At 33.3% G+C, this 16309-nt stretch overlaps 1 protein-coding gene across 3 annotated transcripts in view; it reads right to left on the reverse strand.

Moving 5' to 3' along the window:
- Positions 1 to 16309, reverse strand: part of LOC132753688 (trichohyalin-like) — a 44028-nt gene that overhangs the window by 11049 nt on the left and 16670 nt on the right. For all 3 annotated transcript variants that reach the window (XM_060744183.1, XM_060744182.1, XM_060744181.1), the window contains exons 5-9: positions 14601 to 14803; positions 14074 to 14253; positions 4781 to 4855; positions 3228 to 3421; positions 2798 to 2873 (exon numbers count right to left, since the gene is read on the reverse strand). In XM_060744183.1, the coding sequence (XP_060600166.1) occupies positions 2798 to 2873; positions 3228 to 3421; positions 4781 to 4855; positions 14074 to 14253; positions 14601 to 14803 (728 nt within the window). The remainder of the gene's footprint in view (positions 1 to 2797; positions 2874 to 3227; positions 3422 to 4780; positions 4856 to 14073; positions 14254 to 14600; positions 14804 to 16309) is intronic.

Consider the following 16309-nt stretch of genomic DNA (forward strand, 5'->3'; position numbering starts at 1 on the left):
TCTTTAAAAGAAGATTTTTTTAAAGTTTTTACTATATGCATATAGGAAAAATCAATGACCCCCTGGGGCGGGCCAATTTTGACCCCAGGGCTTTTATTTGAACAATCTTGGTAGACACTTATTAGAAGATGTTTCATGCTTAATATCTTAGGTCTAGCTCTTTTGGTTCTTTAAAAGAAGATTTTTTTAACTTTTTACTATATGCATATAGGGAAAATCAATGACCCCCTGGGGCGGGCCAATTTGGACCCCAGGCCTTTTATTTGAACAAACTTGGTAGACATCCATTAGAACATGTTTAATGCCAAATATCTAAGCTCTAGCTCTTTGGGTTTTTTAGAAGATGATTTTTTAAAGTTTTTACTATATGCATATAAGGAAAATCAAATGACCCCCTGGGCGGGGCTAATTTTGACCCCAGGGCTTTTATTTGAACAATCTTGGTAGACACTCATTAGAAGATGTTTCATGCTTAATATCTTAGGTCTAGCTCTTTGGGTTCTTTAAAAGAAGATATTTTTAAGTTTTTACTATATGCATATAGGGAAAATCAATGACCCCCCTGGGGCGGGGCCAATTTTGACCCTAGGGCTTTTATTTGAACAATCTTGGTAGACACTTATTAGAAGATGTTTCATGCTTAATATCTTAGGTCTAGCTCTTTTGGTTCTTTAAAAGAAGATTTTTTTAAGTTTTTACTATATGCATATAGGGAAAATCAATGACCCCCTGGGGCGGGGCCAATTTTGACCCCAGGGCTTTTATTTGAACAAACTTGGTAGACATCCATTAGAACATGTTTAATGCCAAATATCTAAGCTCTAGCTCTTTGGGTTTTTTAGAAGATGATTTTTTTAAGTTTTTACTATATGCATATAAGGAAAATCAATGACCCCCTGGGGCGGGGCCAATTTTGACCCTAGGGCTTTTATTTGAACAATCTTGGTAGACACTCATTAGAAGATGTTTCATGCTTAATATCTTAGGTCTAGCTCTTTGGGTTCTTTAAAAGAAGATTTTTTTAAGTTTTTACTATATGCATATAGGGAAAATCAATGACCCCCCTGGGGCGGGGCCAATTTTGACCCCAGGGCTTTTATTTGAACAATCTTGTTAGACACTCACTAGAAGATGTTTCATACCAAATATCTAAGCTCTAGCCCTTTGGGTTTTCTAGAAGATGTTTAAAGTTTTTTCTTTTGGTTGCCATGGCAACCAGAGTTCTGCATGGAATGGAATTCTTTGAACAACTTTGTTAAGGCTTCACACAAGGAACATCCCTGTGAAGTTTCATTATGATCTGCCTTATGGTTTCAGAGGAGATGTCGTTTGAAAAGTGTGAACGGACAACGGACGACGTACGACGTACGACGGACGACGGACACCTCAGGTGAGCTAAAAAATCAGCGTTATATATATATGTGGTGGGTGGGGTAATGCGGTAATTTCGCAATGAGCGTTCTAATGAGAGCCTCTTTAGAACGCGGTGTTGAGACATTGGACCCCAACATGAGTGTTATAATGAGGCTAAAGTGTAACGTGGTAAAGAGCTCTCACTCATAATAAAGTAGTATGGTAAAGATGACTTATAAATACATAATGTGGTACATGGCGATCTTGATAACACAGTGTGGTAAGAAGAGCACTCAAAATTATTAAGTGTGAGCACTCAAAATTATTAAGTGTGGTAAAAAGCACTCATAATAAACTTTCTAGCAAATAGAACTCATAATTTCATAGTGTGGTAAAAACACTCGTAAGAAACAAAGAGTGGTAAAGTGCTCTATTAATTACACAGTGCAATATAGATAATCACAATTACATGTGTGGTAAAGATTACTCAATAGGACAATGTGGTAAAGAGAACTCTCAATTACAAAGCATAGTAATGAACATTCACAATAACATAGTGAAGTAGATTGGAACACTGAATTTTTTGGGATGATAATACCATAAACTGTGAACAAAACTCCTCAATATATCTACTTATGACCATAGCAACACAGCAGATAAAAAATCTGGAGACAGTGTATGCAAGTGAATAGAAATATGTGAAACAAAGAATTATTGCATGCAATATATCATCTTAGCATTAGTATCTTTAGTCTCTAAATATAAAAATAGAAACTTGAGCAGAATGGTACAGAGTCTCAAACAGTGCAAGTGTCACAGATATTTTACAGTTCACAGATGGTGTCCATCACAAAATAGGATGAAGAAGGTTTTAAAGAAAAGAACAATAAATACATAAATGGATTTGGGATGTTGTATTTTTGGGGGGATTTTAAGTCACACTTTAAAGGACCAGCTTTACTGGTGGAGGGAGACTTCAGCTGCCCATTGCCGCATTATTATAGGCAAAAACAAGCATAAGTAAAACGACGACCTCTCTAAGCTATGTGTGGATTATAGCATACATTAAATCACTGTGTCCATAGAAAACATAATCATCTTTGCCCTGTTACTGTTACACAATCAATGTTCACTAAATCACTTTATCACTGTCAGTTTAAACTAAAATTAAATGAGTATCTCAGGTGTATACCCCTTGGACTGGTTTATGGTCAAGAAAAACCTTTGGCCAAAAACTTTTAATTGACATATGAAATAAATCTTGTGTACACCTCATTAGTTAACATGTGAAAACAACTATCAAGTGGACAAAAGTGTAAGTTCTGAATTCCGGAACTTCTAAAATCTGGAAACTTCTGAAATCCCAACATTTTTTAACAACTTTAACAAACCAGGGTGTACATATTATAACTAACTGGATATAAGAAAAAGTGAAAGTAGATACCTTATGATCAGGTGATTCTTTGTGATCCTTGTAGGCCCCTGTAAAATTCTTCTCACACACCTTGCAAAGAGTTTCCCTGTTAAAGACAACATAGATGATTTATTTAATTCTAGAGAAACAGGCATTGAAAAAATATTTTCATAGTCACTCATCCTGCAGGAGGAGTAGCTTCTAATTCCAATGTGAAGGCAACATTTTTCTACTCGTCCTGCATCGAGTTCTCTTAAATTCTACTTGTAATTATGAGTTGACAAGTGGAATTTTTTGATCTCTGAGATATTGAATGTTACATCGTCTGACTGCCTGAGGTAAATATATATTCCAAAATTTACAGGTTAACCTTGTTTCATTATAGATTTCTCCGTCATAATAGGGTTTCAGACCAACAGAATAGTTATAATGATATGGACAAAAACCTCGAAGTACTTACAATGCCTTTCCTTTAGGTCCTGGAGCTCCAACTGGCCCTTGTTTTACAGGTGTTCGTTTCTTGCTCTCTATTTGTCGTAAATGTTCCTCGGCTTGTAGACGTGATTTGATCAGCTCGGTCTGATGACTTGTAGATGACATGACAATCTTCATCTTATCACCGTGCTTCTTACCGCCCATATGTCGGCTAAAACTCTGTATAATATAAATTGTGAACTAATTTTACTATTTTATTTTATGTTTTTAACAGAATTTTTTTTCCTTCTTTCCGATAAATGGACCCTTCCGAATTGAAAATACAGATATTTCTTCCCAATTGTTAACAAAAAAATCCCAATTATATCAGCTTTAGATATCATTCTCACCGAGTAATTAATCACCAAAAAATAGTCAATTAAATTTACAATGCGCAGATGGAACATGTTCACATAGTAACAATAAGATAATCAAGGACACCAATTCCAATAAATCGATTTTCACGACCGTTGTCCCGTCATTACTTTTCTTTTAAAAATCCAAAAATTGCCATCATAGCACCCATTTCTTTCAATTAAAACTGACCCAGACCCATTCCCAAAATTATGAAAGAAATCTCTAACATACATTTCAACAATATTGCGAGGGTCTAACAAAAAATGGGTCAAAGACAGAAAAGGCCGGGAAAATTTAACTTAGTTGGTAAACCGGAAAAGAATGAGCATCAGACCTGAAATGGAATCCCACAATATGGGACCACATGTCAATGCTGTGAATCACATATTAAGAGGCTGTGGTAAGTAGTTGCTGAGAAAACTGTTACGAAAATTTCCTACTATCTATTGATCATTAATTATGTCAAAATTTAACTAAGTCGGCAAACAGGAAGTGGATGAGCGACAGACCTGAAATCGAATCCCACAGTATGGGACCATATGTTAATGCTGTATACCAGATATCAAAAGGCTGTGATAAGAAGTTGCTGCGTAAACTGTTACGAAAATTTCCAACCATTGACCATTAATGTTGAAAATTAAACTAAGTCGGCAAACAGGAAGTGGATGAGCGACAGACCTGAAATCGAATCCCACGGTATGGGACTATGCGTTAATGCTGTATACCAAATATCAAAAGGCTGTAATAAGTAGTTGCTGAGAAAATTGTTACGAAAATTTCCTACCATTGACCATTAATGTTGAAAATTTAACTAAGTGGGCAAACAGGAAGTAGATGAGCGACAGACCTGAAATCGAATCCCACAGTATGGGACCATGTGTTGATGCTGTATACCAAATATCATGAGGCTGTGATAAGTAGTTGCTGAGAAAACTGTTACGAAAATTTCCTACCATTGACAATTAATGTTGAAAATTTAACTGAGTTGGCAAACAGGAAGTAGATAATCGACAGACCTGAAATCGAATCCCACAGTATGGGACCATGCATTGATGCTGTATACTAAATATCAAAAGGCTGTTATGAAAAACTAGTTATGAAAGTTTTTCCCCGCCCGCCGGCCGCCAACTCTAACCCCTTGACCACAGAGGCGGTAGGGAAATAAGTAAACAAAAGATTTACCGCTTCATCATAACAGGACACTGAACAGATATTACATTTATACATCTTCTCCCGAGGTATCTTCTTTGACTCATCCTAAAATTATACATTAAAACATATTATTTTGCTAATTTTAAAGCTGCACGCCTCCAGATGACCAAAAATATTTCGAAAAAATCAAACCTGATAAAAATGTACTAAGATTCTATTTAAAGTATAAAGATTCAAAATTCTAGTAATAATTTACAAGTTATGTACGATTAATGACCGATTTTTTAGTATTTATAACTATATTTCTACTGCGTTACTAACGCAGTAAATGCTATTTTTGCATATTTTGACCTCTTTATGGCAATTAACATGGGTTGTAAGTGTCACTGATAATGTGTAAACTGCATTCTTTTGTTAACTTCACAATATTATACTGTTAAATACATTTTCAAATTTTCAAATTTTCATGAAAATTATCATGAATCTGGAGGCGTGCTGCTTTAATGCTTCCCAGAGATCACTTGTTACCAGATATTCCTGCTATGCATTGTTTTGTTGGATTTCTTCGTTTGTTTTTTTAATCATGCTTTTGGAAACAGGTCCACATGCGCTTAATTGGGAATTGTTGAAATCATGGGGAAAGAATCAACACTATGAAGTTTTATTAGGAACCTGCAGTTTTTGAACATCATTTTTGACAAAAAATAGGCACCTGTTTGAAGATGAGAAAAAAAAATAATACACTAATATTTTTTAAGTTTTGCTTCTGTTCTTATATCAATTACAAAAATTATCACCTGGGCTACCAGTATAGAGCCAGGCCAATGTGCACATCTGTGAAATCTGATCAGGCTTTATACTCGTCATACAAGTAGCTCAATAATTGTATTCTCGTATGAAAATTCTCCAAATAGGCTATGCCAAATTCAAAGTGGTGGCGTTGCCGAGTGGTTTATGAGTCAGACTAGTAATCAAAGTATTGCTGACCCTGTGTCGCTAATCGCAAGAGAAATTCTTTACAGGGCATTGTCCTAACATTTAATAGTTTTATTATCAAGCTTTAGATGTTTACGTATAGGTTAGTGTTTAATAATACGTATTAACAAAAATAATTGGTCAAGCCTGCCACAGGCAGGCGACCAATTATTTTTGTTAATGCGTATTATTAAACATTAACCTATTTAATGATCAACATTATTTTTTTCAACAAAAAACAAGGCATTTCTCTAAATCACTGATAGCTCCGCCCTTTCGCTCTATAAGATGTCTCTTTATGGAAAACTGTTAAAAATCTTGGTTTGCCTTCCAAGAAGGGTTCATCTTCAACCAGTTCAAATATTTGTTTAAATACAGATGATAATGTGTGTTTTGAAAAGAAACTTATTGCTGAATCATTTAACAAATTTTATAACAACAGTTGCATGTAAACTTGTTGAAAAGTTGCCAGAAAGTATGCATAGATTTGGTACGAATTTTGTTAATACTTTTTATGCAAACAAGGGTGTTTTTGCAAACAGTTTTTCTTTTTCCATTGTTTCTGAAAGTAAAGTTCTTAAATACTTAACTTCATTAGGTGTCAAAAAAGCTACTGGCTTAGATGGTATACCCTCACGTTTTATCAGAGATGGATCCCCAGTTATTGCTAGTCCATTAGCTCATATCATAAACTTATCCCTTATCCAAGGTCAAGTCCCTGATGACCTTAAATCTGCAAGAGTTGTTCCCCTCTATAAAAAGAACGACAAATTGTCTGTTGGTAATTACCGGCCTGTGTCCATTTTAAGTGTTGTATCTAAAATCCTTGAAAAGGTGGTTTATGACCAGGTTGAAGCTTATTTTAAGGATAAAGATCTGCTGTATAAATTTCAATCAGGTTTCAGGAGTGGCTTCTCTACTGATACTTGTCTGATTCACCTTACAGACTTTATCAGGTATGAAAATGATAAAGGTAATGTTGTTGGTATGGTGCTGCTGGATTTGCAGAAAGCGTTTGACACAGTCGACCATTCCATTCTTTTAATGAAACTGCAAGCATCAGGTCTTAGTATTGACGTCCTAAATTGGTTCAAATCATATTTATCAGATAGACAGCAGCTTGTAGATGTCTCTGGTACTTATTCTTCCAATTCCAAAATAACATGTGGTGTTCCTCAGGGCTCAATCCTTGGACCCCTTCTCTTTTTAATTTATGTAAATGATATGTCAGCTGTGGTCAAAAATAAATTGCTTTTGTATGCTGATGATTCTGGTATCCTTGTATCAGGTAAAAGTTTATCTGTTGTTGAAAAGGCATTGACAGATGATATGGAATTGGTCAGCCAATGGTTAGTGGACAATAAGTTGTCATTGCATTTGGGTAAAACCGAGTCAATTTTATTTGGGTCCAGGCAAAAACTTAGGTCACAATCTAACCTGCATATAACCTGTTCTGGTACATCCATTGAATCAACTTCATCTATCAAGTATCTTGGGATTACTATAGACCAAAATCTGTCATTTTGCGCCATGGCCGAGTCTGTTCTTAAGAAGGCCAACTCTCGGTTAAAATTTCTTTACCGCAAGAAAGAGTTTCTTACTCAGCATACCAAGAAACTTCTGGTTATGTCTCTTATTCAGTGTCACTATGATTACGCATGCTCTGTTTGGTATAATAGCTTGACACAGTCTTTAAAAAATAAGTTACAAACTTGTCAAAACAAAATAATGAGATTTGTACTTGACTTGGACTCTAGAGCCCACATTGACCCATCCCACTTTAAGTCCCTTAACTGGTTACCGGTCCACAAAAGAGTTGAACAGATAATGTTGTGTCATGTTTTTAAGATAAAAAATGGCCTATCTCCGGATTACATGTCTGAACACTTTATTTCACAAGATTCCATTCATAATTATAGTACAAGACTTAGTCAAAAGGGTGGATATTGTCTACCTAAGGTCAAAGGCCAGGGTTCTAAATCATTTGCTTTCTCTGGTATTAAATTATGGAATGATTTACCTGTAAAGTTAATGGAGATCAACAGGTTACAAAGTTTTAAGGTTGCCATCAAAAGTCATCTTATGAACAGTATTTAAATTTTTTTTTAAACATGTTTTTACATATTTCGGCTCAGGATTTTAAATTGTCTGCCATTTATCTTATTACAATTTTAGTAATGTGTTTTAAATCCTAGCTGTAAACAGGAGTATCATTAACTCAAGATTTGACTGTGATATACATTTTTATGATTTATTAGTATTCTTAAACATGATTATTTTAAGGTTTGCCTCTCTATGTCATGCCGCCAATACAAAGGACCACAATGGAAATAAGAGCTTTTTTGCCCTTTTTTGTGTTATCCTTGGTTTTGGTGAGCATGTCATAGTTTTACTCGTATGTGATATAGTATTTAATAATGCTCATTATTTTATCCTATGTTATATTGTCAACTATGTATATGCTTCCTTTGCCGAAATAAATCTATCTATCTATCTACACCTTGTCAAGTTTCTAACATGTCACATTTAGATAAGCTAAATAAATGGCCCTTTCAACATATAATCAGGCACATTTTTATTAAAATGTCACAGAATTTATACCTTTATCTACAGTAAGACTATCATGTTTCTATAAAATATCTGAGAAAAAAACAGTGATGCAATTAGGTAAAAACAATGGAGTTAATGAAATGTGTATATCCTTTTAAAATAAATGGAAAATGTGAGAAAAATACATAAGAGATTATTAATTAATACAAATTCGTTATTAGGTTCAAGTTATTCACTAACATTTAAAATCCCTATTGATTTGCTCATTTGAAAAACAGTTCTTTTTTTTATTTTTCTGTGTATCAATTTAGGTTTACAGGTGGAGGGGGTCCATTTACAATAAGTTTTCCAGCCAAAAAATGTAATCATTGTATTCTTAATATCAATGATTGTTAATGCAGTTCATTCCTATCAAGTGAAAAAAAAAAATGTTTTGGAAAATATAAGGAGACATTTTTCTTAGAGTTAAACGGATATAAAAAAGTTACTATGTAATCATTTGTCTCTGCGTGCCCAACATGTATTATCTATGTAATAAATCAATTGATTGTATCCTCACATTTAGAGACACCTGACCTCGACTTTTTTATGTTGGCATTGTTTTGCTAACCTTAACATTTTACAAATCAGAGTGTAAACCATACCTCTAACTCCTCCCTAATATAATGCATTATTGAAATTTGTTAGACTGCGGTTAGACGACAGATTAAGTGAATTTTATTTAGTTAGTACACATTAACCAAAGTTAGACAAAGCAGAAATTTGAAAAATACTACAATGTGATTGGACAAAAAATAATGTTGATCATTAAATTTTGTTAATATCCAGAAAAATAGTTATTTTTACCAGGACATTTCATTGGTTAATTGAGGAAATCTCATCACCATTTTTGGATGTAGCTTTTTGGTGTAATTTGCACACGGCTCAAAAGATATTTACTTTGGGCGTTGCCTTGATTTTTGGGAGTGAAAAAGAAACTTTTGTAGAAGTAACATCTAAAAAGTAATAAGAATAAAAGAAGAAAATTAATGTTAAAATTTTGGATAATTAAAAATATAGAACTGTAAAAAACTGTTTAAAGGGTAGAAAAATAAAAACTGTAAAAAGTTGAACTGTGTTAATTTTAATGTGGCGGAAAAACAGATAATATATCACGGGTCGCTACATTAATTGGTCCCGCGAACCGGATAGAGGATAGAGGATTGTTCTGGATTACTGTAAAGTAAAATGTAAATAAACGGATTATATAAAAAAAAGGGTTAAAAAAAATATTATAGTACGACTGGAAAAAATATATGGAATTAATTGGAAGATTATTCGTGATAGTCATAAACAGTCATAAATAGTTTTAAAAAAATCATAGAACAGAAACAATGAAGTGTATAAAATAACAATAACTACTACGACAAAAAACTACAACAAAGAAATATAAACAGCATTTATAAAAAAGTAAAAAGAAGAAGAAAAAAATCAGGCGAAAAGACTGGGGATTTTCCAAGATCATATTTCTACAAAGATACAGTAATAAAAGTGGTGTAGAATTCATGAATGAAATTCCAGTGTTATCATGAGAGTTGAAACAAGGGTTAGGATCAGTCGTTAATTGGGCGTTGAAATTTGATGTCATTAACTGGACCAGGCTTTGATAAAATTCCCATTTAAACTGTAATTACCAGAAAATTGTGGGAGGAAATAATGATCGTTTTGTTGTTATTATGAGATAGCAAGAAAAAAGAGAGAGAGAGAAAAAAAATAGGGGTTGGTCAAAAAGTAGCCAAAAGGTGAAAAAAAAAAGAAAAAGGAATTATATGAAATTAAAAGAGTTAAAAGAAAAAAAAGGCCTAAGTAAAAATATATTCGGCATCAGCTCTTCATTAACGAAAGGGTTGTTCAAAAAGTTAAGCGTAAAAGAAAAGTCTAGATATTAAAAAAAAAAGAAATGGCAGAAAAACAAATTGACAGCACAGAACCTATTAGTGAAATGGACTCACATTTAAATTTGCGGTATGTTAAAGGCGTATGGACACGTTTTAGAAATAAACTGAAAGAGGAAATTGAAAAAGCATCAGAATTGTTAACCGGAGAATCTGAGGAATATGATTTGAACGGAAAAATAGACAGTGCTTCGTCATTCATGGACAAAATTAATTTATATCGAGAAAAGGTAGAGAAGCAAAGTGAAAAACTAGTATTATCAATGGGAGATAGCGATGAAATCGATACGATTGTGGATGATGACTGCAGTTTGTGTTCCAGTGCAATGGACATATATGTAGAATTGAAATATTTCTTGAGTAAGCTGTATCATGCAAAAGAAAAAATAGAAGAAAAACCACAGGAAGATACAGACACCCATATGTTAATACAACTACAACAAAATATGCAAGAATTGATATCTTCACAAATGAATCAGCAAGAACTTGCAAAAAGGGCAGAATACGAAAAATTGTCAGCAGTAAAACTACCAAAAATAGATATGATATCTTTCGCAGGAGATAAAACAAAATGGATTGAATTTTGGGACTATTTTCAAAGTGCTGTTCACAAAAACAAAAAATTATCAAATGTTGAAAAATTTACCTACTTGAAAGGAAAGTTATATGGGGAAGCAAGAAGTTCTATCAGTGGATTAGCAAACAGGTATTTTTTGTATTTAACTTCTTTTTAAATAAATCCAAACGGTTTGAATTGTAACATCCACTATCATGTAAATTAATTATGTACTGTAATATAAGCACAATATAAGTATTATAAAGTAAGTGAATATAGTAAATCCAATAAAATTCTTCATAAACATTATTTACACTTTACAGAAAGCATTAATTACAAATTTTGTCACTTTTTGTTTCATCTTTTCATTTATACTAAATCCTTTTTATAAAAATCTTTTATTTTAGCATTAGCTTTTACTGCAGCTGTTCGTTTTGTACGTTTCTCTGTCTCTAGAACTGGCTGTTCGGACCTAGATTTTTGAATGTTTGTATCCTTTTTTTGTTCGTTTGTTCTCTCCCCAGAGACTTCGACAGGATAAAGTTGATTAAGAGGTCTCCCAATTGTATTTCCACTCGCTAATTTCACCTTAGCAGAACGACATTCGCCATCCTTTGAAATTACCAGTTTAGAAATGTGCCCTAGTTTCCACGATCCCCTTGGTATCTCATCTTTTATTAAAACAATATCACCAACATTTGGTTGAAACATAGATTGTATGCGATGAGACTTCAACATTGTTTGAGTTCGTTCACGTAAGCTTAGCAAATATTCCTTATGCCAAATTTTCCAGAATTGATTTAAAAGTTTTTGTCCCTTTTTCCATATTTTTAACATTCTTTTGGCTGAACTTTCATATGGATCATAATCAGGATCACTTTCATCAACATCAACTTCAAATATCCCAGTTTTAGGATTAAGTGTTAAAAAATGTCCAGGTGTTAATGTAATTGTTGAATTTATATCGCTGTCAACATAAACAAGTGGTCTTGAATTAAGCACACTTTCTACTTCTTTGATTACCGTTTGTAACTGAATATTCGTCAACAACTTGTTACATAATGTTTTTCTCAATGACCTTTTTACTAGTCCAACTAATCGTTCATAAAATCCTCCAAACCATGGTGCCCTTTCTACTATAAAAGTCCATTTTATTCCACAATCTGATACATAACTTTGAACTTCATCACATTTTATTGTTTTCTGCCAAATTAATTCTAGAGTATTTTTAGCCAATTTGAACTGACTTGCATTGTCACTAATTATTTCCTTTGGAGCCCCTCGTTGTGCAATAAATCGACGCAATGCTAATAAAAACTCTTCTGTTGACAAGTCCATTACGATTTCTAGATGTACCGCACGTGTAACAAGGCACGTAAACAAACAAATCCAAACCTTTTTAGGTTCCCCATTAGTTTTTATCATGAGTGGCCCTAAGTAATCTAACCCAGTTCTCGTGAAAGCTGTAGCCTCTGTCACACGTCCTTTCGGCAAGGCTGACATTTGCGGCATTTTAAATGCACCGCCTTCCGTTTTGCGACATAATATACACTTTTGTAACACCCCGCGTACAGTAGCGCGACCTCTTGGAATCCAATACTTGTATCTCAATTCACTTAACGTTTGAGATAATCCACTGTGAAGCTGCTTTTTATGGACCCTCTCAATGATTAAACGAGTAACATGATCCTTTTCTGGCAGTAGATATGGATATCTCGCCGTTTCACTAAGATCTATGTTTTCAAGTCTGCCTTTACATCTAAGTAAGCCATTTTTATCTATGTAGACTCCAAGCTGTTGTTTAATATTGTAAGCTAAGTCAAAAACTGTTCAAATAACAACTTTTATTGATAACAAGTTAATTCCACAATTTCTTTGTTCAACTCTGAAGAGCACTAAATTTGCTATATTTAACAAAAGAAAGTTCCACAAAATGCTCTTGTCACTAGTTTTCGCGACTGTCAGGATTTAAAGCCAAAATGCAAACTGAAAACAGCCTGTCATGGCTACTTATATAGACTCTGAAATAGCCAGGACTGTCACAATTGACCAATCATAACATTCCATTTGGCCTGGCAGTCTGGCAGGAAAGACGGGAACTTCTTAAAATGGCAGCCATATTGACAGGAATAATTTAGAAAAATGTAAATTAACAAAGTTAACAAATAACAAAATATGCAATAAACACTTTGATTACATGCCTAACTTGATGCACTTAATATTTGTACCAAAAATAATCATGGTTATAGCTTGAAAAATGAACTTGACATAAAAAGATTCCAAGTGCCAGGAATTTGAACTTTCCCTCCTTACAAACTTAGAGGTCATACCGGTCATCAAGATTATTATAAAATACAGCAATGCCAGCTAACTATTTGGAAAGTAACTTATGTCTTAGGTAAATATGGATTACATTCTATGTTCTTACATGTAAAATGATAAGTATTTGTATATGGTTATGAAAATAAATGCATTTAAAGTTTTGAATCAAGGTAGACAACTCTTATCGGCCATTTTGATGCCAGGATAAACAAAGTAGTAAATTAATCATTCCTTGAAGTATAGACTTTCTTAGTGTGCCTTATATAGTCATAGAGCCTCAGAATGTCCTATATCATGGTCTTAATTCCTTCATTTACCAGAAAATCATCTAAACAAATAAAATCAGCAAATATGAATGGCTGAGGCAAGTTCAGGAATCCTGACAGGTAAAGTTCAGGAATCCTGGCAGGTAAGTTTTAAGCAGTGACTGAACAGTATTACCTCATTTGTCAATAAATTATGCTAGTTTGATGTTCAAATTGTCATAAAACATAGTTTGTTTTAAACTGATATATTCATTACAAGGTCCTGAGATAAACATTCACAGTCCCTTACAATATTTAAACTCGACCCTGTTTGAATCGATTCAAATACATGTTTATACCATTTTTTCTGAATGTGTAAAATCCACTGTTTTTCTGCACAGACTAATTCATCTATTGTTATTGAACCATTTTCAATTTTTTCACATTTCTTCAACCTTTTGATGAATCTTTGTGCATATGCAGTCACCCGAAACAATTTTGTTTGTATTCAAACCCTGTCAGGGGCAAGACATTGTGTCTGTGAGAAAGAAACTTTACACTCATTGCTTACTACAGGTTGTTTCCAGGAATGGATTAGAGTGTTTCAATAAGCTTATAGCTTGCTACACAATCAAACTAAAATTAATTTGCTAAAACTAAAGCAGGGCAAACCAATCACAAAAACCACAGTAGGTTAAGAGTTAAAGTAAATCAATGGTAAAATGAAGTACAAAATTTTACCTGATCAGCATCATTTACAGAACGGCCCTTCTTGTTTACTGTCACAGTTAGGCTTATTTCCTTTGGTTTCTGGTCCTCCTCTTTATTTTCCTCCTTTATTTCCACATCTTTACTGTCATCTTTCTCATCAGTCTCCATCTTCTCTACAGCTACACTGTCAGCCTTTGCTACTTCCTCTTCCTGTAGTTTTATTTTCAGAATTTAAATTAGTTGAAATTTACATGTTTTGCCAGTTCACCTATCTAAATCAAAGAACTTGAAGTACTGATGGAAGACGATTTTTTTACATTTTGAAATTTTAGTTTGCACTCAGAACAACCATTATTTTAGCGGGGAAAATACAAAGTCAATCAATAAAGCTTCTTGTTTTTACAATCTGTAGTCATGGTAATTATGTCATTCTAGTTCAAAACTTTATTTGTGGAAACTTTGTGGGGGGCATACTTACTGCTAATAATAGAAATTCAAGAGGAATTCATTAAGGTTAAAGTATATATATGAACGAGACATATTACGTGTATGTTTACCTCTGTTATATCCTCTGTAGGTTCGGCAGGGTCGTACTTTTCTCCCATGGTAACAGTGATTTCAGTCTTTGGCTTCTCTTTGTTGGTATCCTCTTTCTCAACCTTGTCCTTTCCTTTCTCGTTCTTGCGGTCTTTCCCTCGGTCATTCCGATCATTCTTGTCACGACTTGGGGTAGATTTCTTGCTACTTCCATCACGTGAACCTGAAGTGTTCCAAAGTCAAAACATTGCTTAAATACTTGAAAAGAAAAACATTTTCCACCTCAACAACCAAACTTTAAAGGGATCATCTACATGAATTTATTTTTTTCCATTTTTTAGTTATTAAATGTGCTGAATACACTTCAAGATCGCTGAGAATACACTTCAAGATAGTTGATATTTGTTTTGAGTTTACATAGAAATGAAGGGAATGTAATTTTGTATTAATCTTAATAAATGAAATTCAAAATCTTCAAATAGATTTTAATGTTTTTTTTTGTTTGTCTTTATCTTTATATTTTTTATCATTATTATTTTATCTTTTGGTGCTATCATTCTTCAGATATTCTATCTAAAATGTTGTCTGTGCTTAATTTTTCTCTCTAAAGTTTTAAAGTCACAATAATTGTTATCATACACCTTATCACTTGAATTCTGCATCATTTACTTATAAATATTTTGTTTTTACTTACAATACCTCTGCTGAAAAAAAAGTAATCTATTTAACATGGTTATATATCTCTGACCATAAATTTCTTTCTTTTGTATTACTTATTTTATTTCATTTAAATAACATCTTACCACTTTGGGAAAATAGTTGTCATGGAAATAGAACACTTGACATTTGTTTAAAACCATGATGTGTGAGGTACTTGTTGTAATGGAAAAATGGCAATAGACATTTTTAGGTGAGTTGTTCTCATGAAAACAAGGCACTTGATATTTTTAAAATCATGAGGTAGATATTTACATGGAAACATGACACTTTGAAACTTGACAATTTTGTAAAACCACATAGTTGTTGTCATGGAAAAATGGCAACTTGATGTTTTCTTTTTAAATTATGTGGTGGATTTTGTCATGGAAATATGGCACATGGTATTTTGAAAACCCTAAGGTAGTTGATGTCATGGAAATAAAACATTTTTTACACTTTGTGATAGTTGTTTTCAAGGAAACAAAATACATGACAATTTCTGCAATTAATAGGCAGATGCTGTCATGGCAAAAGACACAACTTTGAGGTTGATGTTATCATGGAAATCAAGAACCTAAATTATTTTTCTCTTTTTAAAGATCATGCTGTTTCAAGTGTACCAAAACAAGACAGTGGACATTTCAATGGCTTTTACATTGTATATAGATCTATGCTATAAACTTCTGGGGATTATTCCCCACAGAAATAGCCTTTATTTTGGGATTGTTCTCGCAAAAATTACCTTTATTTGGGGATTATTCCATATAGAAATTATCTTTATCATCTTAATAAATTGTAGAAACTGGACATGTAAAAATAAAATGGAGACATTTTATAAATTCTTGAACACAATTAGCTGTTTCAACTACAATTTATATAAGAGAGGGAAAGGTAAACTTCCATGATTATAGTATACCCTGATAGTTTCATGATCAGAGGAGCATGCCAGTTGCAATTCTTCAAATTAGTGTAAACCACAGAAGGGTAGAACCATTAATCTTTTGTAATCAGGTAAACATATCATTCTTTT

The sequence above is a fragment of the Ruditapes philippinarum genome, unplaced genomic scaffold (genome assembly GCF_026571515.1).
Source record: "Ruditapes philippinarum isolate M1 unplaced genomic scaffold, ASM2657151v2 ctg1797_1_1_1_1, whole genome shotgun sequence".
In the NCBI taxonomy this organism is placed as follows: Eukaryota; Metazoa; Mollusca; class Bivalvia; order Venerida; family Veneridae; genus Ruditapes; species Ruditapes philippinarum.